The sequence below is a fragment of the Rhinatrema bivittatum genome, chromosome 8, assembly GCF_901001135.1.
Source record: "Rhinatrema bivittatum chromosome 8, aRhiBiv1.1, whole genome shotgun sequence".
NCBI classification, from domain to species: domain Eukaryota; kingdom Metazoa; phylum Chordata; class Amphibia; order Gymnophiona; family Rhinatrematidae; genus Rhinatrema; species Rhinatrema bivittatum.
In genome coordinates this window covers 68,949,316-68,972,792 of record NC_042622.1, presented here as the reverse complement: position 1 = coordinate 68,972,792, position 23,477 = coordinate 68,949,316, and the positions used below count along the sequence as shown (strand labels likewise).

General features: G+C 49.0%; 1 protein-coding gene across 6 annotated transcripts in view; it reads right to left on the bottom strand.

Annotated features, from left to right (window-relative positions):
- Window positions 1-23,477, bottom strand: part of RALGAPB (Ral GTPase activating protein non-catalytic beta subunit) — a 392,859-nt gene that overhangs the window by 133,274 nt on the left and 236,108 nt on the right. For 5 of the 6 annotated variants that reach the window (XM_029614592.1, XM_029614596.1, XM_029614594.1 and 2 more), the window contains one exon: window positions 8,122-8,255. In XM_029614592.1, coding sequence (XP_029470452.1) covers window positions 8,122-8,255 — 134 coding nt within the window. The remainder of the gene's footprint in view (window positions 1-8,121; window positions 8,256-23,477) is intronic. The other variant, XM_029614598.1, reaches the window with a different exon arrangement.

Genomic DNA, 23,477 nt, shown 5'->3' with positions numbered 1-23,477 from the left:
TCATCATTTGGGACAGAACCACACTGAGGTCACAAGACACAGCTGGAGGCCTGATGGGAAGAAAATCCTGCATAAAATAGACAACAAATGATTCTACCTTTTACATGCTGAGGATACATGACAATTGCATGGAGGTAAACTCTTATTGAATTGGTCTTGAGACCCAACTTGGATAAATGTTGAAGATAATCAAGTAGTTTTTGTGTGGAGCAAGAGAAAAGATCTAGGGCATTTTGCTCACACGATAAGAAAAACTCATCCATAGGCTTTTCTAGTGGAATCCTTTCTTGAAGCTAAAAGAAATCAAGACATCTTCTGAAAGGTCAAGTGGTTGCAAAGTCAACCTCCCAACATCCAGGCAGTGAAAGCCAGGGACAGATGCTGAGATGGTGCTACCTGCCTTGATCCTGAGTGATGAGATCTGGAGAAGTCCCCAGCCTGATTGGTTCCCTGATGGATATTTCCCTGAGGACCAAATCTGTCACGGCCAAAATGGGGCTATGTGTATCATGGTCTCCCTGTCTTGTTTCAGCTCCAACAGAGTCTTCGTGACTAGCAATACTGGAGATGCCAGTCTCCTATAACAAATGTGAGATATTTTCTGTGAAGGGGTTATATCTCTATGTGGGTGTAAGCATCCTTGAGATTGAGAGAGCATAGCCAGACCCCTTTTTGATGAAAACGAATCAGGGTGCCCAGAGTAATTATCTTGAATGTTTCTCTTTTTAGAAATTTCTTCAAGGCCTTTAGGTCTAGAATGGGATGAGTTCCCATTTTCTTTGGTATCAGGAAATACTTGGGAGTAGAATCACCACCCTTTTCCCCCTGCTGGAACGAGCTTGTCTGCACTAGTCTCCAAGAGGGAGGAGAGCTTCTTCTGAAGCAGTTCTGGTCTGACAAGTGACCCCCAACTTGGGTCTGGGGACCAATTTGATAGGCATCTCAATAGATGCAATTTGTACCCTCTTCTTATGATGCTAAGGACCCACACATCTGAAATTACACTGGGTCATTTATGTAAAACCTAGGCCTGCTTTCAATGGGAAGGTCCTCCAGCACAGGTATGTGGATGCAGGCTATGCTCTCAGTGATCCAGTCTAAATCCCATCCTAGGTGTTGACTGGGATGCTGGCTGTGGCTTAAGGGCTTGCTGCTGTCTTGGAACGGTATGTGGTGCTTGCTGACTACGGGACAGCAGGAATGGAGGATAGCACCGCCTTGGCTGAAAAAAGTGCTTCCTCTGCCCCATCCTCAAAAGCCTCTTGGAGAAGGGCATGTCTTGAGTTCCAGTGGAGAATTGCTGAAGCATTGCATAGTGTTCACATATCTGCACCATTGTTTCCTTTACCCTATTCTCCAAAGAGTTTCTCTCTGCGTGTCTTTCCTGGACCTCAGGTCAGAGGCATGAGGTCTGCAGCCAGGTGAGTCAGCGGGCACCATCCCCCCCCCCCCCCTTCCCCAGCAAAGGTCAAGTACAAAAGAAAATTATTATTTACCTGCTAATTTTCGTTCCTGTAGTACCATGGATCAGTCCAGACAGTGGGTTATGTCCCCAATCCAGCAGATGGAGTCAGCACAAGCTTTGAGGGGGCGTATCCATATATACTACTACCCCCTCTGCAGGAGTTCAGTATCGAGTATATCAAAGCCCGAGTAGAAACCCCCGAAGGATCAAGTTTGTGGAAACAGATAATGAAAACAATTGTAACCGCAACAAGTAACTGCAAACATCCTACCAACTTGTAGGGAGCTGTGAAAAACAGCGAAAAGAAACAACTGTGAAGACACAGAACACTGCGAGCAAGAAGCAGCGCAGAGCTGAGCAGGATCAAGAACCCAAACGCGGTGGGCGTCTGGACTGATCCATGGTACTACAGGAACGAAAATTAGCAGGTAAATAATAATTTTCTTTTCCCTGTACGTACCTGGATCAGTCCAGACAGTGGGATGTACCCAAGCTTCCCTAAATCGGGTGGGGTCCTGCGAGGCCTGCTCGGAGAACCTGCTCGCCAAAGTGTCCAGAGACCGAAGAGGCGAGGTGCAGACGATAGTGCCTCGAGAACGTGTGTAACGATTTCCAGGTGGCTGCCCTACAAATTTCCTGCGAGGATACCGAGCGAACCTCCGCCCAGGAAGCCGCCTGAGAACGTGTAGAATGCGCTACGATTCCGGGTGGGGGAGTCCGACCCGCCCCAATGTAAGAAGCAGCAATGCCGGCCTTCAGCCATCTGGCAATGGTAGTCTTCGAGGCCTGAGACCCCTTCTTAGGACCGGCCCAGAGTACAAAGAGATGGTCAGAGGTTCGGAACTCATTTGTAGCCTCCAGATAGAGGCGCAGAGTGCGCTTGACATTCAAGAGACGGAGAGACTTCGGCTCTGAGGAAGAGAAGGACAGCAACTCCACCGTCTGGTTCACATGGAATGCAGAAACCACCTTCGGAAGGAAGGAGGGAACGGTGCGAAGCGAAACTCCAGAGTCGGAGAAACGGAGATAGGGCTCTCTACACAACAGAGCCTGCATCTCCGAGATGCGTCGAGCGGAACAGATGGTCACAAGAAATACAGTCTTGAGAGTGAGATCCTTTATCGTTGCGCTGCGCAGCGGCTCGAACGGTGGTCCCGACAGGGAGCAAAGCACAAGGTTAAGACTCCAGGAGGGACAAGGGTCCCGTAACGGAGGACGCATATGCTTGACACCCTTGAGAAAACGAGCAATGTCAGGATACTGTAGAAGAGAGCCCCCATCGCTCAACAGCGAACCAAGGACGGCCACCTGAACCCGTAGTGAATTATAGGCGAGCCCTTTTTCCACCCCCGCCTGTAGAAACTGAAGGATCTGAGGTACAGAAGCCTTAGCGGGTCTCGTGGCCTGGCTGGTACACCACAGCTCGAACACCTTCCAGACTCGAACATAGGCCGATGTCTTTCGTGCCCGCAATAGCGTGGATACTACCGCCTCCAGGTAGCCCCGACGCCGGAGGCGGCGCCTCTCAAAAGCCAGGCTGCAAGACAGAAGAATTCTGCCTGCTCGAAAAATACCGGGCCCTGATGTAGGAGCTGGGGGAGGTGCCCCAGCCTGATTGGCCTGTCGATCACCAGCTGTAGCAGGTCCGCAAACCAGGGTCGCCTGGGCCATTCTGGGGTGACGAAAACCACGGTCCCCTGATGGCTTTCTATTCTGCGGAGCATCCTGCCCACCAGGGGCCATGGTGGAAAAGAAAGATATGGCGGCCACGGGAGGACCAGGGCATCCACTCCCTCCGCGCTCTCTCCGGCGACTGAAGAAGCGTGGAGCCTTGGCGTTGAGAGCGGACGCCATCAGATCCAAGTGGGGGGCCCCCCACCGATGGACGAGAAGTTGCATTGCTTTGTCGGAGAGAGACCACTCTCCGGGTCCAGCAGTTGACGACTGAGGAAGTCCGCCTGGACGTTGTCCACACCGGCGACGTGCGAGGCCGCTAGCCGGACGAGATGACGCTCCGCCCATTGCATCAGCAGCGCCGCCTCGAGCGCGACCTGCGGGCTGCGCGTGCCTCCTTGTCGGTTGATGTAGACCACGGTGGTAGCGTTGTCCGATAGGATTCTGACTTCTCGGTTCCAAAGAAGCGGGAGGAAATGTCGCAGAGCTAGCCGGACCGCTCTGGTTTCCAGACGGTTGATTGACCACTTCGCCTCCACCTTGTACCACGTCCCCTGCGTGGCGCTTCGATCGCAGACTGCACCCCAGCCTGCTAGACTGGCATAGGTGGTCACCACCACCCAATTTGGCAGATCGAGGGACATGCCACGGGCCAGGTTCGGCGGATCCAACCACCAGCCCAGACTGTCCCTGGCATTCTGTGGGAGCGGGAGAATCATCTGATAGTCCTGCAATACTGGTTTCCAATGGGAGAAGAGCGCCCACTGTAAGGTCCTGAGGTGCGCGAAAGCCCAAGGTACAAGGTCGATGGTGGACCCCATCACTCCCAGGAGTTGCAGGTAGTCCCAGGAGGTGGGCTCTGGTAACGCAGAGAACCGTCGTGTGTGATCCCGCAAGGATTGAGCTTTGTCCTGGCGCAGAAAAACTTTGCCCAGTAGGGTGTCGAAAGTTGCCCCCAAAAAAAAAACCCAAGCGTTGCGAGGGCATGCGGGAGCTCTTGGAGAAGTTCACTACCCATCCCAGGGAATGTAGAAACCGTACTACTCGAGTCACCGCTGAGCGTCCATGATCGAATGACTTCGCCCGGAGGAGCCAATCGTCCAGATAAGGATGAACCAGGATGCCCTCCTTCCGGAGAGCTGCCGCCACAACTACCATGATCTTGGTGAAGGTGTGCAGCGCCGGCGCCAATCCAAACGCGAGAGCCGTGAACTGAAAATGCTGGTCCAGAATTTTCAAACGAAGGAAACTGTGGTGGTCCGGGCGGATGGGAATGTGCAGGTAGGCCTCCGTTAAGTCCAGGGAGGCGAGGAACTCCCCCCGATGCACCGCCGCAATCACTGACCGGAGCGTTTCCATGCGGAACCGAACGACTCGAAGGGATTTGTTGACTTCCTTGAGGACTAGGATAGGCCGGAAGGAACCGTCCTTCTTTGGTACGACGAAATAGATGGAATAGTGGCCCGAGCCCACCTCTCCGAAGGGCACGGGCGCAGTAGCGCCTATCTCCCGGAGTCTGTCCAGAGTCAGCTGCACCGCTCCTCTCTTGAGGTCCGAGCCACAGGGGGAAAAGATGAACCTTCCCTGCGGGGGGCGGACAAATTCCAATGCGTAGCCGTGTTTTATGGTATCCAGGACCCACTGGTCCGAGGTGATCCGTGCCCACTCCGCTTAGAAATACGTTAGTCGGTCCCCAATCCTGGGGACAGGGGAGTGGGCGAGACTGGCATCATTGTGAAGACTTGGTATAGGGGTTCCCGGTTCCGGGAGTAGTGCGTGTGGGCCGATGCCCGCGGAAGGCGCGCAACCAGGGCTGAGACCTGGGGGCGGATGGCCGGGAGCCCGTCTGTCTGTAACCCCTGTAGCGCCGTTGCGCTCTGGCTCTGGTCCGAGAAGAAGAAAACGCTCTGGATGGTCGAAACCTATCCTCCGGCAGCCGATGAACAGCGTTCTCCCCCAGGGACTTGATGATCTGGTCCAAATCCTCCCCGAAGAGGAACTTGCCCCTGAAGGGAAGAGAGCCCAGACTGGACTTAGAGGACGTATCAGACGCCCAATTGCGTAGCCACAGTAGTCGGCGTGCTGCCACTACCGAAACCATGGATCTTGTGAGGACCCGAAAAAGGTCGTACGAGGCGTCCGCCCCATACGCCACTGCGGCTTCTAGCCGATCTGCCTGGGCAGCCTCATCGGACGGCAGGTTCTGAGACGTGAGGAGTTGTTGCACCCAAAGGAGACTAGCCCGCTGGGCAAGCGAACTGCACATCACCGCCCGCATACCCAGAGCGGAGACCTCGAAAACCCGCTTAAGGAAAACTTCCAACTTACAATCCTGTGTGTCCCGCAACGCCGCACCTCCCGTCACTGGGATAGTCGTCCTCTTCGTGACCGCCGACACTGCGGAGTCCACCTTTGGGACCTTGATGAGGTCCAGAAAATCTTCGGGGAGCGGGTACAGCTTTTCCATAGCCCGGCTGCTCTTCAGGGAGGCCTCCGGGGTGTCCCATTCCCTGGTGAGAAGTTGTAAAAATGAGTCATGAATGGGAAAAGCCCAAGCCCTCGGCCGGAGTGCCGCCAGGACAGGATCTCCCTTCCTTGAAGAAGTGATGACAGCGGGAGCTACTGGGGCAGGCGGGTCTGGTGGCGGATCCAAATCTAATTCTTGGATGATCTGCGGGATGAGGTCGTCCAGCTCTTCCCTCTGGAAGAGGCGTAGGGTACGCGGATCATCCCCCTCCTGTGTGCCGTCCCCTTGTCCCCCGTCCGGGAGGTCAAGTCCATGTCCCGCTGGGTCTGGCACCGCCCCCACTGCCGCGGGCGTGGATCGGACCCGGGTAGGAAGGCGGGAGGCCCCCACTCCCGGAGGGTCGGGGGGGGCCGGCGTCGAGGGCGACATCCGAGGGATCTTAGGAGGGGGGGGGGGGTCCCACAGGTGCTTCCAGCCCCTGCAGATAAGCGGTATGCATGAGCAGGATAAACTCCGGAGAGAACCCCGGCCTGCTCGGGTGCGCTTCGGGGGCGGCGTGGTTCCTGCTCCCTGGCTCTGGGTGCTTGGTTCCTGCACCAAAATCGGGGGAACACCCCCGCTGGTAGAGTCCTCCAGGGATCCGTTCTCCCTCGTGGCCTCCAGGGATCCGTTCCCCCTTGTGGCCTGCGCCTCAGGGCGCTCAGAATGTAAAATGGCCGCCGTTCCCGCCAAAAATGGCGGAGTGGCCGGCCCGCACCGCCCGGGCAAAAAAGAGAAATCAGTCAGGGACTGTGAGGTACCTTCCCCCCCGGGAAGGCATCGTGCACAGATGCCCTCCCGGGAAATCCGGGACCCCGGGTCTCCGCAGGCCGCACAGCGGGACGGCTGCGGCATCGGGATCGCTGCAGGAGAAAAGAAAAAAAAGCCACGGGGGGGGGGGGGCCACGCGCACAAAGGCGCCGCTGCGGGGGGGCCCGGTCGGCCCGCACTGCCCGCTGTCTGAAAATAGAGGAGGGTGCCGCGGGGGGGCCTTCCTGGCCACACGACCCGCCCCAGACATCTTTCCCTAAATGGCTCAGCAGCCCATGAGGAGCTGTAAAATGGCCGCGGGTGAGGGAGTAAAGAGCGAAGAGGCCGGCTCCACCGGCTTTCGCGGGCACCGGGGGCTGAGCTGTGAAGGAAAAAACTACAAAGGAAAAACAAACTTACCCCTGGCTGCAACGAGAAATAAACAGCAAGGCCGCAGAGAAGAGACAAGGAAGAGAAGCCACTCCCCAGGAGTTGAAAGAACTCTGCCTTTTTTTTTTTTTTTTTTTTTTAAACTTAATACAAACTTGATACAAACTTGATCCACAGAAAAAGACAACAACAAGCCATAATCAAGCAAGAAAGTGAAGGAAAAGGAGGGGAAGCCTGATTCCCCTACTCGCATCTGCTGGAGTCAGAAGATACTGAACTCCTGCAGAGGGGGTAGTAGTATATATGGATACGCCCCCTCAAAGCTTGTGCTGACTCCATCTGCTGGATTGGGGACATAACCCACTGTCTGGACTGATCCAGGTACGTACAGGGAACATATGTTTTCCATATTCCATTCCCTTTCCCACCTGTGACTAGAAGGTGTTCTGCTACTTTTGAAGAAGCTGCTTGGCTACCCCCAGCATTTGCTTCAATAAATCTCACAAGTGGTCGAAGATATGGCAGCTGAGATTCAATGCCAAGAAGTGCAGAGTCATGCATATGGGGAGTGGAAATCCGAATGAACTGTATTCGATGGGAGGAGAAAGGCTGATGTGCACGGATAGCGCATAGGCGACACCTCCGGACATCTTGAGATGCTCCCGAGCACAGGAAATAGCTATCATGGTAATCCATGATAGACATAACCCATGTGTACAGAGGGTGGTGTTGGAAAATATTAGACATGGCAAGCCAGAAAATAAGGGAGGTAAAATAGAAATTGATGTCTATGGGCAATTGATGCTTTTTTGGGCACTGACTACGTGCCGACCTGGCACCAAGATGGAACAAAAACTTAGAAAAAACACCCTAGGAAACTACTGAGAGATGAAATATGACTGATGGGGCTCTATGACAAATGATCCCTATGACAATACCCCTGAAAGGAACAGAATTAGAAGCATGATGAACCACGACCAGTGGGCTCCGTGGAAATGAAGAGACTGAAGGGGCTCCCTGCGTGGATGTGTGGTATAGTGGCATGCTCAGTGAGGCACAGTCAAAGTTCTAGAAACTGTGACAAATGTTCAGAGCTGGGCTCCACGGGATGATTTCACCCAGATTTGAGGACTGCCATCCTGCTTGTCCTCGGAGAATATTAACTTAAGGAGACACAGTATAGTCTTTGATTTGGCATACAGAAGTAATATCATAGCATAGGAATGTGCTAAGAGCATTATAATCAAACATTAGTATCCATGAGTTCCACTCCTGGGCAATAGCATACATGTGATTTTATAACCGACCAAAGTAAACAGAGCAATGAAATGCTAACCTTTGCCAAACCAGACAGAAGCTCCAGCGCTGCCAGCGAGATGCTCATGTCCTGCCTCCACTGCGAATTGAGTCTTTGGGTCACCAAGTGGATGCTGCGCATGAGGAGCCCGGCTGCAGTATCTGTATGAAGAGCTAGGATGTAACCCCAATACCACAAACCACAGGGAGGGAAAACAACTAAGCATTAGTCATGGTAAGTAAAGCATTCCACCAGGCAGAAACCACAGCAGCCACAACCAGCACCAAGGAAAAAGAAAAGGCTGGTACCCCCATCCCAGAGAGAATGAGTTATTCATTTCTTCAAAAGGTTAATTAACAGACTACGGTTCTAGCAGATTATACATGTATGGCCAGGCTAGTTTCTAATTTCAAAGCAGGCTTTGCACAAATACAATACATCACAAAAAAAAAAAGACTAGATTTGAATTTGTGTTCTCTCCTACAGCAGCAGCAGCAGCAGCACAATGTATATGAAAAAAAAATCAGCCATACTAAGCTAACTCAGTTAGTGTGCAGGCTGCTATGTATTAATATTGTGTACTTTGGAAGAAAAATGAACTTTTGGACTTATGGCCAAAAGCCCCTTCTTTCTAGATATGCAATTCTCTATACTTTGCTGACTTCAAAATCCATGCAGATATAAAAATCAGAGGGCTCTGTGTTCTCTGCTCTGATGTCTGATCAACTTCCTACAGAGCTTCAAGAGTCACTGGAAATGGAGATCTAATTTTAGCATATGCCAGGATTAATTTTCAGGCAGTTTTTGGTGTTATATACTAAATTCCACTCTCCCTCAGCTCCCCCCCCCACCCCAGCGGGTTAAACATTTTTAGTACTCTACACCAGCAGCGCAATGTAGCAAACGCTCTTTCAACAATTCTGTACTGCAGCTCTGAAACGTCATCTCTTATTGAAGTGGGATGGAATCAACATTTCTTTTAACTTCTATGCCTTTTGTAATACAATTTTAACCACAGAAAAAATGTGGACAATGGCTCTGTAATACGTTATTGTCTGTACATGCGTATGTCAGTCCCTCAAACATAGCAGGTTGCGCTATATTTCCCACTATTTATACAATTTTACTGTTTTTAGAATATTTTTCCCCACAACTTTCTAAGGTGTCTTTCTCAGGTAAAACAGAAATTCCTCTGGTTGGCGGAAGGCTGAAAAAGAAGCATCCACCAAGCCTGAACCCTTCAAAACCCTATCCCCTTCTAACAAAGGTTACCCCTGCAGCGAGTGGCTGTCATCTCTCCTCCATGGGAGACATCTCAAAGGTCACACTCAAATCCTGGAAGGCTAATACCAAGCCAGTGTGAGTGAAATCTTTTCATGTACAAGTTCCCATTTTGACACAGGGTTTTTTTTGTAAGGTATTGCTGGGCAGCCAAGTGTTGTCCATCAACACCAATCATCATCAGCTAAAAATTGCTAACCTTACAAATCCGGCTGGCTGTCAATTGTAGTTGTTGCCAACCCTAGCTTAGCGTGTTAAAATATAAAGTTCGCTCTACTCTAATGCTGTACTATTAGAAGACACAGAGCTGAGATTGGCCATAGCTGTAACTGCCAGCTACCTGCACCAGTGAAGCTTTAGGTTGCCACAGACTAGCTTTTAAAAAAAAAATATATATATATATATATATTTTTTAGCAGACACTGTGTTTTCAATAGGTAACCCTTTTTGGAGGGCTTTAAACTACTTTGCGTGTCAAGTGTGAGATTTCCATTATTAGTCAATGGCACCTCAATTATTGCCGAGTTGCTCTACATCTGATATTCAGACTGCTTGAAATTAAAGGCAAAGAAAAGACTCCTGTGTGGTTTTTGTTAGCTTCTTTACTACCACCCATGGAAAGAGGACAGATTAAAACAAAGGGAAATTTTAAATCTGTAAAAATTATGTATAAAAGAAAGAGAACAAGATTAGGGTCAGGAGAACTGCTGGAAGTTATACCTGTAAATCCTATGGGAAAGAGGGGGAATGACAACAGAAAATGAACAGTTACATTACAAACCATGCAATGAACTTCAATACAGACACGGCCTTCTTAGTGTAACAGTCTACTGGACTCTAACAATAAGGAGTGGTAAGAATCCAACCATTCCCAATGGTCACCCCTTCAAACACTGGGCATGTTTCAGCTTTCTTGGTTTATAACTGAATTATCACTTTTCTACATAAAATCTTATGAATTACTTCTTGTAAAGGTTTTTGTTTTTCATCTCAAAAATACTAATTAAATTGCACCAACAGAATCCAAGATTCAATAATAGTATAAAAACTTTTCCATAACCGGGTTTGTTTTTCTGTGCAGGCTTTCAGACATTCAGTTGAAGCTATAATCAGCAGCAGATACAAGAGTGTGCTAGACTCCTGGGAATGGTTTTCAATGTGCAATTCTCATCTCTTTTTTTCGAGAATTAAAAAAGCACTGTACAAATATATGGTGCTAAAAAAATACAAATTAATGATAAAAGTATGATAGCTTCAGACTACTTGCACATTTCATGCTATTTTCTTACAATGTTTCTTTAATCTGCATAGGTAAACAGGTTGTTATTTTGGGAGCTGGTTACCAGTAAATTTAGTAATTTAGCAATTTGAATGAAAGGTGTCAGGTCAAAAGCAAAAGATTAGCCCTCCAATTGTATAGATAGCAGATGTAGCAGGGAGAGCACAAGTATAACCCAACACACTACAGGTAGTGCATAGTACAATGCCTTCTACAGCATGCTTCAACTCTGACCTGAAGGACCATCTCAAGGGAGAGAAATGGTGCCACATTTGAAGGTGATATTTAGTAGTATGGACAGAAGACACCAAATGGTTTTCAGATGGTAACATGTCTTTTTAGACAAATAGCCTAGAAGCCCCAGAAGAGGAATGCCCATCCCTCAATCTCCCAAACATTCATTTTAAATTAACTTAGTAATAAAAGAACTAATCTGATTAATATAAAACCTCTCAACTTCATGAATTAACTATTTAATAGCAACTGTTTCCTTAAAACTTTGTTATGAACCATAGATACAATATAAATATCATGCCCAATGTATGCCAAAGGTGCTCAGATGGGTACAATACCATGCTAGGCTAAGCATGCAGCGTTAGAGCATCTTCTGAAAAGACAGCCTTCAAAACTAGTTGCAATCTAAATCCAGAACCACCACAGCATACTGTTCACATGGGATATATAATTAATGCTATTCTACATCTGCAGTAGCTTTAATAAGTTTACAGAGCAAATCAAAACTTTTCTAAAAAGTCACTCAATATTTCATTTATGTTATTATTTACAGTCATAATACAATTTGGCTCAGCATTCATATTCCAGATCTTCAAGGCTTCTTCTTTCCCATGAATGGTTTTGGAGGGACAAGAGAGATGTGATCTCATTCAATACCCAAGTTTCCAGTCCAATCAGAACTTGTCTTTTTACACACTCCCAAGGATAGCAAAAACTTTCCCTAGTCTTCCTGGGCAATAATGTTTTATGGACTTTTCCTCCAGGAATTGCCCAAATATTTTTTAAACCCTGCTATGCTGGTTGCCTTGACCATGTCCTCTGACAAGAGGATTCTACAGCTTGATTATGCGTTGAATGAAAAAGTACTTTCTATGATTTGTTTTAAATCTACTAGTTGTTAATTTCACGGAGTGACAGGAAGAAGTGCAAAAATGGGATTGTAAGAATCAAACGTGAAGGGGAATATTTAGAAACTGATAAGGAGAAAGTGAGAATGCTCAACAAATATTTCTGTTCAGTATTCATTAATAAAGGCTTTGGAGTTGGGACCGCAGAAAACTATCACAAATAGAAATGGAAGCAAGACAGACTTCAAATAATTTTCAGAAGACTGTGTTAATGAAAAGCAAGCAAAACCAAAAGAATATAAAGCAATGGACCACACAGGAGGACAAGATACAACCAAGAATACTGAGAAAATGTAGAGAAATTCTGGCAGCTACACTGTTTAACATTTTTAATGCTTCCTTAGAGTCATAAGTGGTTCCAAAGGACTGAAGACAAAAGTCAAAGAAAGAGTCTGGGAACAACAGGCTGGTTAGTCTGACCTCAATGGTAAGTTAAAGGAACTATTGCTAAATCACAGGATGGTGCAGTTTCTGTAATTCAGTTGATTAAAGGATCTGAGGCAGCATGATTTTAGTAGACGTAGGTGTTGTCAAACAAATGTAATACATTTCTTTGACAGGGGACTAGAGAGATCAGGGAACAGCGTTATTTGTAGTGTACTTGGATTTCTGAAAGGCCTTTGAAATAGTTCCACATAAGCAATTGATAAACTGAGTTTCCTACAAATGAGCCCTAAAGGCACCAATGGGGTTAGAAACTGTTGAGTGGGAAGCAATCAAGGGTAGTGGTAAACAATTTTACCTTGAAGAAAGGGAAGGTTACCAGTGGTGTGCCACAAGGAATGGTCCTTGGTCTGATTCTCTTCAACATTTATGTTAGCTAAATAGCAGAAGGGCTATAACAATCTGCCTTTTTGCAGGTGATGCCAAAGTTTCCAACAGGCTAGACACCATGGGAGGTTTAGAAAATATGAGGAGAGATCTAATAAAGCTTGAGGAATGGGCAAGAGCCTGGCAGCTAAGAATTAATTCTAAAAAGTGCAGGATCATGCATTTGGGTTGAAAAAAAAAACCAAGAAAACAGAACAGATTATAGAGTGAAGTTCATCTGTGCGTAAAACAGGAGTGAAATCTGGAAGTGATCATATTTAATGAACTTAAGGTGGCCAACAGGCAGATAAGGAGATAGCAAAAGCCAGGAGGCAGCTTGGGTGCATAGGGAGAGGAATATGGACTAGGAAAAAGGAGGTGGTATTGCTGCTGGATAAATCTCTGATAGCAGAGTTGCTTACCTGTAACAGGTGTTCTCACAGGACAGCAGGATGCTAGTCCTCACATATGGGTGACATCATCAGGATGGAGCCCAATCACGGAACACTTTTGTCAAAGTTTCTTGAACTTTGACTGGCACCTACTGGGCATGCCCAGCATGGCACTAACCCTGCATCCAGCAGATGTCCCCCTTCAGTCTCGTGTATAGCAAGAAGTACGTGCGAAAAATAAAATAAATCGCAAGCGAACCCAACTCTGCGGGGTGGCGGTCGGGTTTCGTGAGAACCAACATCCTGCTGTCCTGTGAGAACACCTGTTACTGGTAAGCAACTCTGCTTTCTCACAGGACAAGCAGGATGGTAGTCCTCACATATGGGTGAGTAGTGAGCTGAGGATGCCCGAGCGATGCACCAAATGCACCCAAAGACGTGCAACAGGCACAACAACAGGGGTGGATTTGGATAGGAAGGCATCCTGAAAATGCTGAACAGGTCGCTGGTAGGATGTTGGGTAGTTAAGCTGATATTAAGTTGCGTAGAACAGACTGGCCAAAAATGGAATCTTTGGCCAGCCTTATCTAAGCAATAATGGGCTGGGAAGGTCTGGAGAGAGCTCCAGGTTGCAGCCTTACAAATATCAATAAGTGGCACCGAACGAAGGTGTGCCACTGAGGTTGCCATGGCCCTAACAGGAGTGTGCTTTCACACGGTCTTATAGCGGAATGCCTGCTTGCTGGTAGCAAAAGGAGATACAGTCTGCCAACTAGGAGGAAAGGGTCTATTTTCCCACTGGATTTCCCAATTTGATGTTATCAAAAGAAACAAATAATTGAGTGGACTTCCTGTGGGCTGACGTGCGCTCTAGATAAAAGGCTAGGGCACGTTTGCAGTCCAGGGAATGTAGAGCCTGTTCTCCTGGGTTTGAATGGAGCCTTGGAAAGAAAGTAGGTAAGATGATAGACTGATTAAGATGAAATTCCAACACTACCTTTGGTAAAAACTTAGGGTATGTATGGAGGACCACTCTGTCATGTAGAATTTTAGTGTAATGTGGGTAGGTGACTAATGCCTGTAACTCACTAACTCTGCAAGTGGATGTGATAGCGAGAAGAAAAATCACTTGTCAAGTGAGATAGCGGAGATCGCAGGAGTGGAGAGGCTCAAACGGAGGTTTCATGAGCCGTCCTAAGACCACGTTAAGGTCCCAAGCAGGGGCCGGAGGGCGCAATGGAGGTTTCAGGTGGAGCAAACCTCTCCTGAAGCGTGTGACTAAGGGTTGTGTCGAAATAGAGACATTGCCCATGCCGTTGTGGAAAGCGGCTACTGCACTGACATGCACCCTTATAGAGGAAGTTTTCAGGCCTGACTCGGACAGGTGCCAGAAATAGTCCAGAAACTTCACGGTGGAACAAGAGAAGGAGTCTATGGACATGGACGTGCACAAGACCGTAAACCTTTTCCACTTAGAACAATAAGACTGTCTCATGGAAGGCTTTCGTGAAGCTACCAAGACTCGGGATACAGACTCTGAAAGGTTAAAGGGTTGAAGTATTAACCTTTCAACATCCAGGCCGTCAGCGACAGGGCCCGGAGGTTGGGGTGGCGTAGGCACCTGTTGTTCTGAGTTATCAGAAGCGGATCCTTCCCTAGAGGGATGCGCTGGCGAACTGATAGGTCCCGGAGGATGGGAACCAGACTTGGCGTGGCCAGTGAGGGGCTATCAGAATCATTAAATCCTTGTCCCTTCGTAACTTCACGAGTCTTCGCTATGAGTGGAAGTGGAGGGTACGCTTAGAAGAGACCACTGGACCACGAGAGGGCAAAGGCGTCTCTCGGCTGTGAGTGGCGACTGCGAGTGAACGAGCAGAAGTTCTCTACTTTGTGGTTGTGAATGGATTCAAAGAGATCTATTTGTGGATACTCCCAACGTTAGAAGATTGTGTCCGCTACTCTGGGGTTGAGAGACCATTCGTGCGGATGAAAGGTCCGGCTCAACCTGTCTGCCGGAACATTGTCCACGTCCGCCAAGTAGGTTGCTCTGTGGTACATGTAGTGGGAAAGAGCCCACGCCCATATCTGTGCAGCTTCCTGACATAGAAGGTAGGAGCCCGTTCCCCCTTGCTTGCTTATGTACTACATCGCTACCTGGTTGTCGGTTTGAATCAAGATGGTCTTGCTTGAGAGGCAATCCTGAAAGACTCTGAGGGCATATCTGATCGCTTGAAGTTCCAGGAAATTTATCTGATGTTTGGCTTCCTCTGGGCTTGATGGACCCTTGGTCTGACCCAGTGTGGCATATTCTTATGTTCCAGGGAATCAGGATCATCCTCATCATCAGTGCCATCTGGATTCATGTCAGGGAGCCGAGGCGAGCCCCTGTGCTTAAGCATAGGACTGGAAGAGGGAGAAGCCAATGGCTGAGGGTCTGACCGGTCAGAAATGGGGGAAGCGGATGATTGCGCCTGAAGAAAGGCTTGTAAGCCTTGGAAAAATTCCACCCAAGAAAAAGCAGCCAGGTCCAGACCAAGCCCAAAAGGAACTGGAGCTGGTCCCACAGAACTGCCCTCGCTAGTGGAGGAGTCAGTCAAGGGAGAACCAAGATCTGGCGTCCCTCCAGTCAAGGCCGTGACCAACACATCATCAGAATGGGAAGAGTCAGGCTTAGCAAAATCCAAGGAAGACGACTCTCCCTGAGTGTCTGAGCAGCAGTGACATAGGTTAGAAGCCAGGTAAGGCTGAGAAGCCCTAATATGACAGGCAACAGAAATAGGAAGACACTTAGGATTCTTGCTTACTGGCGCAATCGTTGCAGTAAATGTGCGTTGGAATGGCTCATGCTCAAAAATGGAATGCACCCAAAAAATAAGTTCCTAGAAGAAAGTGTGGCAAGGCGCACACACAACCTGTGTGCCAAGTTAAGTGCATAAGAAGGTTTGTGTGCATAAAAAGTGCACCCAAAAACAGAGCGTACATTGTGTGCGCAGAGCTGACACACTGCACACACTGACGGCCTAGCCCACTGGGGGCAGCTCAACCCACCAGACTGCCCAGTTCCCCAACCCCAACGGGAGCGGGAACGAACATCGGCACGGTGCACAAAGAATGGAGACCAGAGGAAGTCCTGAAACCCCTATAACTCTCTCTGAATCAGGTAAAACTTTTTTTTTTTTTTTTTTAAACCTTACCTGAGCTCAGCATTTACCGGCTGAGAACAGAGACGGTCTCCGGCTGCGGGGGGGAGGTGGGGGAGGGCATCTGCCATCACCGCCATGCTCGGCCTACTGCACCTGCTGCCTTTCAGCTGAACTAGCAGCTGACCCAGCTACTGGACCAAGGCCCACCTCTGAGGGACCACAGAAACTGCATCAGGAATTCTCAGCTGGGGGAGGGACCTTTAGATATCACCACAGGAGAGCGACTTTCTCTTCCAGTATTTAGAATTTCAAAGTTCTCCTTTCAAAAAGCTCAAAGCAATCCCCACAGGGAGATGTACGACCACCATCTGTTGGAGATGGAGAATATTGGCAGGCTGGGGTCACTGCAGGGTTATATATACTGTGACGTCAGTTTGCTCAGTCTCCATCTGCTGGCAGAGAAGCATAAACCCACTGGTCCCTGAGTCCATCTGTCTACATGCTAGGAAATTCAGGAATAGTTCAGTGCCCCAAGTATCAGTACTGGGAGCTGTGCTGTTTAACATTTATATAAAAGATCCTAAAAAGAGAATGGGTAAGGTGATCAAATTTGTAGATGATACAAAACTAAAGTTGTTAAACACAAGCAGAATGTGAAGAACTACAGAAGGACCTTGATAATCCGGGGAACCTGAATGGCAGATGAAACTTAAAGTGTAAAGTGATGCACATAGGGAAAAAATCTCAACCATATGCACACAATGCTCGGTTCTGTATTGGGAGTCACCCACCAGGGAAATGGATCTTGGAATCATTGTGGACAATACACTGACAGTTCCGGTGCAAGAGTGTGTAGCTGCCCTAGGCAGTGATGATGTCATGTCACGTGATCTCTCTTCTCCACGATGCAAACTGCACACCAGAAATAGCCCCAGCTCCTCCAATAAATACATAATCAAAGCAGGAAAAGGATCGCCAGCTCTCTGACTCACCCACATCTCGTCTTGTCCCTCCTATACACCTCTCAAAGCTACCATTCTTACTGGCTACTCTGCTGCCCTGTCCACTTTCAGTGCCCTAGGCCACTGCCTCCCCTGCCTAATGCTTCCACCAGCCCTAAACATTGACATCCACAACTTAGTGTGTGGCAGTGGTCAAAAAAGCAAGCAGGAATTATTCAGAAAAGAAAGCAAATGTTGCTTACCTGATGTAACAGGTGTTCTCACAGGACAGCAGGATGTTAGTCCTCACAAATGGGTGACATCGAGGATGGAGCCCAACCACGGAAAACTTCTGTCAAAGTTTCCAGAACTTTGACTGGCCCCTACTGGGCATGCCCAGCACGGCACTAACCCTGCAGCCAGCAGGGGTCTCCCTTCAGTCTTGTTTTTATAGCTACAGGCAGTGCCGAAAAAGTAAATAAATGAACCCAACACCGCGGGGTGGCGGGCGGGTTTCGTGAGGACTAACATCCTGCTGTCCTGTGAGAACACCTGTTACATCAGGTAAGCAACATTTGCTTTCTCACAGGACAAGCAGGATGGTTGTCCTCACAAATGGGTGAGTACCGAGCTGAGGATGTCCTGACTTGCACCAAATGCACCCAACAACGTGCAACAGGCACAACAACTGGGGTGGAATTTGGTAAAGGACATCCGCACCCTACTGGGAAGGTGGAAGGGTGTTGGTACATCAAGTTGGAAAAAGGTTACGCAAGACAGATAGGCCGAAGATGGAATCCTGTCTTCCAGCTTTATCCAAACAATAGTGGGCTGCAAAGGTGTGGAGGGAACTCCAGGTTGCAGCCTTGCAGATGTCAGGAAGCGGCACCGATCGAAGGTGTGCTACTGAAGTCGCCATGGCCCTCACAGAGTGTGCTTTAACACGGTCTTGGAAAGGAATGCCAGCTTGCTCATAGCAAAAAGAAATGAGGTCCGCCAACCAGGAGGAAAGAGCCTGCTTACCCACAGGTTGTCCTAACTTGTTAGGATGGAAAGAGACGAATAATTGAGTGCTCTTCCTGTGAGAAACTGTACGGTCTAGATAAAAAGCTAGAGCTCGTTTACAGTCTAAGGTATGCAGAGTCTGTTCCCCGGAGTTGGAGTGGGGCCTGGGAAAGAAGATAGGTAGTATGATGGATTGATTGATATGAAACTCCGAAACTACCTTAGGTAAAAATTTAGGGTGAGTGCGGAGTACCGCCCGTTCCTGCAGGAGCTTAGTGTAAGGCGGATAGGTAACTAGGGCCTGTAGTTCACTAACCCTGCGAGCTGAAGTGATAGCCAAAAGGAATAACACTTTCCATGTGAGATATTTTAATTCACAGGAGTGCAGAGGTTCAAAAGGTGGTTTCATTAGACGACCAAGAACCAGATTAAGGTCCCAAGATGGGGCCGGAGGACGTAAGGGTGGCTTCAAATGGAGCAAGCCTTTAAGAAAGCGTGTTACCAGGGGTTGTACTGAGATAGGGACACCCCCGATACCTTTATGGAAGGCGGCTACCGCACTGACATGCATCCTTATAGAAGAGGTCTTTAGACCGGATTCTGATAGATGCCATAAATAGTCCAAGAATTTAGAGATTGGACAGGAAAGGGGATCAAGGGACTGAGAAGTGCACCATGACGTGTACCTTTTCCATTTGTATGAGTAAGATTTTCTTGTTGAAGGCTTTCGTGAAGCTATCAGGACATGAGAAACTGAATCTGAAAGGTTGAAAGGCTGAAGGGCTAACCTTTCAACATCCATGCCGTCAGGGACAAGGCTTGGAGGTTGGGATGGAGGAGGCATCCGTCGTTTTGAGTGAGCAGATGCGGGTCCTTTCCCAGAGGAATGTGCCTGCGGATGGAGAGATCCTGGAGTATGGGAAACCACACTTGGCTAGGCCAGTGCGGTGCTATCATGATCATAGTTCCCCTGTCCTGGCGGAGCTTCACGAGAGTCCTCGACAGAAGAGGAAGTGGAGGGAATGCATAAAGCAGACCCATTGTCCAAGAGAGGGAGAATGCATCCCTCGGCCGAGAGTGCTGGCTCCGAATGAGAGAGCAGTAATTGTCCACTTTGTGGTTTTGAGGGGACGCAAAGAGGTCTATGTGGGGATAACCCCACTTGTGAAACAGAGTGGTCGCTACCAAAGGATTGAGTGACCACTCGTGTGGTTGGAAGACATGGCTCAGCTGGTCTGCCAATATATTGTCTTCTCCCGGCAGATAGGTGGCCCTGAGGTACATGGAGCGGGAGAGGGCTTCTGCCCAGATCTGCGCAGCTTCCTGACACAGAAGGAAGGAACCTGTGCCTCTCTGCTTGTTTATGTACCACATGGCCACCTGGTTGTCTGTCTGAATTAAGATTGCTTGATTTGAAAGGCAATCTTGAAAAGTCCTGAGAGCGTAGCAGATCGCTCGGAGCTCCAGGAAATTTATCTGGTGTTTGGCTTCCTCTCGTGACCAGTGCCCTTGAGTTTGCAGATCGTTTACATGGGCACCCCAACCGATGTTGGAAGCATCGGTGGTGAGAATTACCTGAGGATCTGGTGGAAGAAAGGGTAAGCCCTGTAAGAGGTTGAACGGATTCATCCACCATGCAAGAGAGAGACGAAGGGTGTTGGAGATGTGGACTATGGAGGACAGAGGCTGAATAGCTTGAGTCCATTGTAGTCTCAGAGTCCATTGTGTGACTCTCATGGCTAAGCGGGCTGTGGGAGTCACATAAACTGAGGAGGCCATGTGTCCAAGAAGAACCAGGAGTTGGCGAGCTGTGGCTGTGTGTTGAGAGCGCAGCTGGCGAACTAGGGACACTATGGTCTGGACCCGTTGATGAGGAAGGAAGGCTTTTGCCTGTAAGGTGTCCAAGTCTGCCCCAATGAAGGATAAGGTTTGAGATGGGACTAAGCAGGATTTTTCGTAATTGATTAGAAAACCTAGCGAAAGCAAAGTTTGAATTGTTAGGGTCAGGGAGGACCGAGCTAATTGCTGGGTTGGGGCCCTGATCAACCAATCGTCCAAGTAGGGGTAGACGTGGACACCTTCCTGTCGAAGAAATGCTGCAACCACCACGAGGCACTTGGTAAACACGCGTGGTGCGGATGCGAGGCCGAAAGGTAGCACTCGATATTGGTAGTGACTTTGGCCTACTAGGAAACGGAGGTATTTGCGATGAGATTGTGTTATCGCAATGTGGGTATATGCGTCTTTTAGGTCTAGAGAGCATAACCAGTCCCCTCTTTGTAGCAGAGGGAGCAACGAGCCTAGGGTCACCATTTTGAACTTCTCCTTGTGGAGGTACTTGTTGAGGGCCCTTAGGTCCAGGATGGGACGAAGTCCCCCTGACTTTTTTGGGATCAGGAAGTACCTGGAATAGAACCCCTGTCCTTGTTGAAAGAGAGGAACGGGTTCTATAGTGTTTGACTGTAGGAGAAGAGAAGCCTCCTGCTCTAAAAGAACCGAGTGATCCGTGAGACTCCACACCTGCAGGGGTGGGGAGTCGGAAGGGAGAGTCAGGAAGTTGAGATGGTAACCCTGTGCAATGATTGCTAATACCCACTGATCTGTGGTGATCTGATGCCATCTGTCCAGGAAGTGGCATAGTCGACCTCCCACTGGTATGGCTGGAAGAGGGGTCTGGTATGTGCTCTCTAAGTCGAAGTCAAAAACCTGCTGCAGGGCCCGGAGGTGGAGCTGCTGCAGGTTTTTGCTTTCGAGTCTGGCGAGACTGAGTCTTATGATAAGACCGTGCAGGCCTAGGCATAGATGAAGGGGGATAATATTTCCTGGGCCGAATGAAAGGCTTCTTGGAGTCTTTTCTAAACGACTGTTTAGAAGGTACCTCAGGAGGAATGGAGGAGAGTTGTTTAAGGGTTTCGTGATGATCCTTAAGTTCAGCAACAATTTGCTGAATCTGCTCACCAAAGAGATTATCCCCAAGACAAGGCAAATCAGATAGCCTGTCTTGAACTTCTGGACGCAGATCAGATGACTTGAGCCAAGCCCAGCGTCTAGCAGAGATTGCTGTAGCAGAAAGTCTCGTGGAAGCATCAAATACATCATAAGATGTTCTAATTTCATGTTTCCCAGCTTCAAATCCCTTAGCTAGGAGGGATTGGAGCTGTGGCTGGAACTGTTCTGGCAAGGAATCTGAATAGTCCTGTATTTGTTTGAGAATGACCCTATTGTATTGGGTCATGTACAGCTGATAGGAAGCTATTCTGGAGATCAGCATAGCTCCTTGATATACTTTTCTACCTATGCTATCTAGGAATTTGTTTTCCTTGGTAGGAGGCATAGAAGAGTGGGGTTTTAGTCGTTTAGCTTTCTTTTGAGCTGATTCTACGACTACAGAACGATGGTCCAATTGTGGTTTTTGAAAACCAGGAGCTGACTGTACAAGATATGTAGTGTCAGCTTTCTTATTAACTGGAGCAATAGATCCAGGGGATTCCCAATTCTTCTTTAGAAGATCTAGGAAAACCTGATGGATTGGTATAGATGTTATAATTTTAGGGGCATCCAGGAACTGGAGTAATTCCATCATCTGGTGCCTGTCATCTTGTTCAGATTGGAGCTGGAAAGGCACCAACTCTGACATTTCCTTCACAAAATTTATGAAAGAGAGGTCCTCAGGGGGAGAACGCTTTCTACTCCCTGCGGGAGAGGGAGGTGAAGGCAAATCATCAGTATCAGAGGAGGTATCATCACCCCAAGTGTCATAAGGATCAGGTTGGTGAACTTTACGACCACTAGGGGGTTGAACACCTGAAGGCCCTGGTTGAGGCTCCGAGAAATTGGAAGGAGCCACCGGGGGCATCGAGAAAACCCTCGATGGAATCGATGTCGGGATCGGTGCCGGGGTCGGCATCGAAGGAACCGGTGTCGGTCTCGATGGAATCGATGCCGGCATCGGAAACATCGGTGGAGCAGAGGGGCGTATTGGTGCCGAGGGATAGATCAGTGGCGAGGGACGCCCTGGAACCGACGGAACTATACCCGAAGGTGGGATCCGATACGGTGTTTCTCCACCCGAGGAAATATCTGTCGGTGAGAGCGGTCTTGCCGGTGTCGGTGACATAGGTATCACCGGTGGAAGGGCTGTCATTAGTGCCTCCATCCGGTGTAACAGCGGTGCCAGTGCAGCCGCAATCGGCTCGGTGGCCGGTTCCGCTCTCGGTGCCGGAGTCGGTGCCGGGGGAGGCTGGAACCGTTGCATCGCTTTATCGATGGCCTCCTGGACCAGCCGGTCCAGTTCTGCCCAGAGACCAGGAGTAACTAGACCCGGCTCAACGGGAGAGGGAGGCTGAGGCTGAGCCGGAGGGACCACCGTCACCGGTGGAATCGCGGCTCCCAAACCCCGAAGGGGTGAGGGTTGCCTCGGTGCCTGCGAAACAGAAGTGGACGGTGCCAACTCTGATCGAGGCTTTTTCTGCGGAGGCTCGGTCGGTACAGAGGTCGATGACGTCGATTCCTCGACGGGCCGAGACTTATGATGTCGATGGCGATGTTTCTCCTTCCTATCTCCTCGATGATCGGGGGAAGGGACAGGAGTCGATGGCCGAGAAGGTGTCGATGGCGGACGGTCACCGGAGGGCTGTCAATGGTAGGAAGACTTCGACGGTGCCGGTTCCGATGACGTCGATGCAATCGATGGCGTTGGGGTGCGAACATGGAAGAGGAGCCCCATCTTCTCCATTCTTGCTTTGCGACCTTTTGGTGTCATTAAGGCACATTTGGTGCAAGTCAGGACATCATGCTCACTACCCAAGCATAAAACACAGACTCCATGAGGGTCTGTGATAGACATAGTCTGGGTCCAGTCCGGGCACCGTCGGAAACCCGATGCCATGGCGGAAGGCCAAAAATTTAGCCGCGTGACTGTTGACTGCTAACGGGCCCCGAGGGCCAAGTCGACGAAAGTCGATGAAACAACGGCAAAAACTTACCGGAGTTCCGCAGACGAAAAAATTCAACGAAGGGAGACCCCTGAGGGGCAAATTTTCTTCAGAATAATAAATTCTATATTCCTGTCAGGAACGTGGTTAAGAGCTCTTTCACCGCGTGGCTACTGCTGCGCGGAAAAAAGAAGACTGAAGGGAGACCCCTGCTGGCTGCAGGGTTAGTGCCGTGCTGGGCATGCCCAGTAGGGGCCAGTCAAAGTTCTGGAAACTTTGACAGAAGTTTTCCGTGGTTGGGCTCCATCCTCGATGTCACCCATTTGTGAGGACAACCATCCTGCTTGTCCTGTGAGAATTATGATTATCAAAGCTTCTGTATTGATCCATGGTGTGATTGAACCCTGAATACTGTGTACAGTTCAGATCTCTCCATCTCAAAAAAAGATATAATGGAACTACAAAAGG